The sequence below is a fragment of the Echinops telfairi genome, unplaced genomic scaffold (assembly GCF_000313985.2).
Source record: "Echinops telfairi isolate 266 unplaced genomic scaffold, ASM31398v2 ScPeMD7_22;HRSCAF=79, whole genome shotgun sequence".
In the NCBI taxonomy this organism is placed as follows: Eukaryota; Metazoa; Chordata; class Mammalia; order Afrosoricida; family Tenrecidae; genus Echinops; species Echinops telfairi.
The window spans coordinates 4,732,931-4,736,328 of NW_022103919.1; the positions used below are offsets into that span (position 1 = coordinate 4,732,931).

The window sequence follows — 3,398 nt, forward strand, 5'->3', positions numbered from 1 at the left end:
CAGAGTCTCCCACCTCCAAGGAGGAAATACCAGAATTCCCAGAATCCTTAGGGGAAGGCTTTGCCCACACAGAAGCCTCATTGGCTATGACCTGATGGACAGGCTAGATTCCACCCCTACATGCTTAATCCTTAAATTGACAGTTATATAACTAACACAGCCGCCTAGTTCGTTCCTCTATTTCCTTTTACTTTCCTATTATCCCACTATCACATTCAGCCTTCATTCAAGTTTTAGTAATACCTCTCTGTTACATTGCCCTTGATTAAGCCCCACTAGGCATCCTACACCCTTCTCTCCATCACTTGTTGTTCCCTGGTTGTTCACTTGTTCCCTTGTCCCTGGGTCGGTTGACACCCCCCCCCAAGAGAGAGTTTTATATCAAAGAGCAATTGTACATTAACAAAGCAGCCCAGCCAAGTCCAGTCCAATTCCATAAGTCTTATATTAGCCCATATGTCCAGTACCAGTCTATAAGTTCCTCTTCAGACTCACAAACACATGCAATGACACTGAATCAGGAAGATCACAGGCCAGTGGGTGGAAAGTCTTATGGATCTAGTGGCAGTGTAAGCATCTCAGTGCTGGCAGGGGTCTCCACGTGACTCCTCTAGCTCTAGAGCTCCGGCTGTATCAGTGTAACTCTATCAGGCTTGTTGTCAGTATTGTCTCGCAGGAAGTGTGCGTGTGTCCTGCCTCCAGTGAGCTATTTATCTCTTTTGTGCCTCCCAATGAGGTCATCAAGCTGCAACCTGATTGACAGGCTAAAACTCCACCCCTTCACTCTTAAGTTTCAAATTGACAACAGATTATGTAACTACCACAGTGTCACTAAATACAACTCAGCAGTTTGACACACCAGTGAGTATAGGATACAGGTAGGTTTTTAATGTTTGTTTGCAGTCTGGTAAAGGGTATAGAGGCCACCCTTGTGCACGCCCCCCCGTCCCATGGACAGAATATGTGGAAGAATCTGTCGCCTCGGGACTAGTGGTGGGGAGGCACTTGCAGTCCTTCTGTGTCATTAGAGTCTGTTCGCGTGACAAGCAGTGGCAGTGCTGTGCTGGATTTCAAAAAGAAGACCAGCAGAGAGAAACGTGTGCTGGGTCGGAGCGTGTTGTCCTCAGTCCCGTGAGGTATCAGGTGGTCATGGCGGGCTCCCAGGGGGAGCAGGCAGTAACCTGGGTCTTCTGGGGTGATGGGGCCGTGTTTCTGTAGAAGACTTAAATGTGGGAAACGGCAGCTGAGCACCCCTTACTTCGATCCCCAAGGGACAGGACAGGGCGGAAGATGATGGTTACCAACAGGTGTATGTGTGCCTTCTGCAGCCTCACACGGGGTCACTGCTACCTGATCTGCCATGTTTGCCCCATAGATGGCAGCACGGACCCCGTAGTCAACTCCACTTTGGGGTTCATCCCCTGGTAGTCCCCAGTGCACTGGCCTGGACTTTGCTTACGTTCTGCCCCTGCCTGGATGCCTTCCCTCGCTCCCTGCTTCGGATGTGATTGGAGAACTCTTGTACATGCTTCAAAACTTGGCTGACCATTTTCCCATTGCTTGCCAGAGCTAAGCCCCATATGCGCCCTGGTCTGTGTCCTGACCCAGCCTATACATCCAAGGCACTGAGCTCTCTTATCCTGGGTCCTGCCATGCCTGCAAGGTGAGGACGCCAGCGGATTCACCCCTCCCTGGCATCTGGCACAGGCCCCGGCACATAGTAAGCATTCAAGATGCTCAAAAGAGCCCCCTTTGCTAGGTGGGGACTTCCGGAAGGCTGCTCTGGGTTGGGTCTTTGGTGAACTGAACCAGGACCCTGGTGCCAGACTGGTGGGTTCAAATCCCACCTCTATCAATTAGGCACCAGGTGCTTGAACGTGGACATTGGCCACTCTGAGCTCTCCTATGTCCCCTGCAAACTGAGAGGGGACGATAGCAGCACCTGTCCTCATGGTGGGTCCTGTCGGCATCCCAGGATCTGTGGCTGTTACGGAGTCTGTGTGCAGTGGGCTCTGAGAACCATGCCATACAACTCCTTCCTGTGTACGGATATTGTTAAAATCCAACGACAAGGTCGATAAAGAGTGTGTCATCCCCAGAACCCGGGGCCAGGTGCTGAGGACGCTCCTGGACCCTCTCTGGGCACTTCCCCCACGAGACAGCAGGCGTCTGCCGCCTGGGGGACTCTTGCCTGGGCACTCTCTTACTTTGGTCAGGCCGTGGGCTTCATGGGGCAGAAGTTGGTGCACCCTGGTGTCCCCCGTGGACAGGATGTGTGGAAGAATGAGTGCATGAGTGCACCATCAGATGAATGAGAGAGGGGATGGAAGGGACAGTGCCTGGAGAGAGATACGAGTCCATTGCTGGTGGCCGAATGGTGGCCACTGGGGGCGCTAGGGGCGCCTCGCTGCCGCCTCCCAAGCCAATCCTCCCTGCCCCTCCGCAGGTGAGTGCCCCAGTCCAGGGCGCGGCGGCGGCGGCGGCAGCGCGGCCAAACGGAAGAAGAAGCAGCGCCGAAACCGCACTACGTTCAACAGCAGCCAGTTGCAGGCCTTGGAGCGCGTGTTCGAGCGCACGCACTATCCCGACGCCTTCGTGCGCGAGGAGCTCGCCCGGCGGGTCAACCTAAGCGAGGCCCGCGTCCAGGTGAGCTCGGCCTGGGCGCCGCGCATCCGGCGGGGGGACCCCCTGTGGGAGTTTCAGAACTATTGTGACGGTGTGTCTAAGAATGGGAGCATCAGACTGGACCTTGAGCGAGTTAATCCACCTCTTAAAGAGCACAGGGGTCAATCTGGTGAGATTTAGAGATGCTGATACATTGGTACATTGCTTAGGGCAGGCTTTCCATAAAGACGCAGCGTTTTCAAGTGTCGGATGCTTGCTCTGTTACAGCTTCGAGCTTCATACCAGCATGTCCATTTCGCTGGACAGCATCACCAGGGCCCACACTCACCCAGCAACCTTTTATCCTCCTCATGCTACAGAGGGGCTGCTCACCCTAGGATGCTGGCCGGGCAGGCTCACGCCCAGGTCCAAAGGAATGCTGGAGGCCCGAGGTCCCCCCCCCCTCCCCCGGGGAAGGGGAGTGTGTGTGGGGTGGGGAGTGGCCCCCTCTTCTGCCCCTGCGCCCTGCTCATCCCTGCCACCCGTCCCAGGTCTGGTTCCAGAACCGTCGTGCCAAATTCCGCCGGAACGAGCGGGCCATGCTGGCCAACCGCTCCGCCTCACTCCTCAAGTCCTACAGCCAGGAGGCCTCCACCGAGCAGCCCGTGGCTCCCCGGCCCACCGCGCTGAGCCCAGACTACCTCTCCTGGACGGCCTCACCCACCTACAGGTAAGAGCAAGAACCCTGCTGGTGGGGAGGGCACAGCCAGAGGGCCCCTGGAGGCATTTGGGGT

At 55.9% G+C, this 3,398-nt stretch overlaps 1 protein-coding gene across 1 annotated transcript in view; it reads left to right on the forward strand.

Moving 5' to 3' along the window:
* The first annotated feature begins 2,021 nt into the window (after nucleotides 1-2,021).
* Nucleotides 2,022-3,398, forward strand: part of PRRX2 (paired related homeobox 2) — a 2,631-nt gene continuing 1,254 nt past the window's right edge. Inside the window, exons 1-3 of the mRNA XM_013007379.1 lie at nucleotides 2,022-2,043; nucleotides 2,447-2,646; nucleotides 3,156-3,334. Of these exons, the coding sequence (XP_012862833.1) occupies nucleotides 2,022-2,043; nucleotides 2,447-2,646; nucleotides 3,156-3,334 (401 nt within the window). The remainder of the gene's footprint in view (nucleotides 2,044-2,446; nucleotides 2,647-3,155; nucleotides 3,335-3,398) is intronic.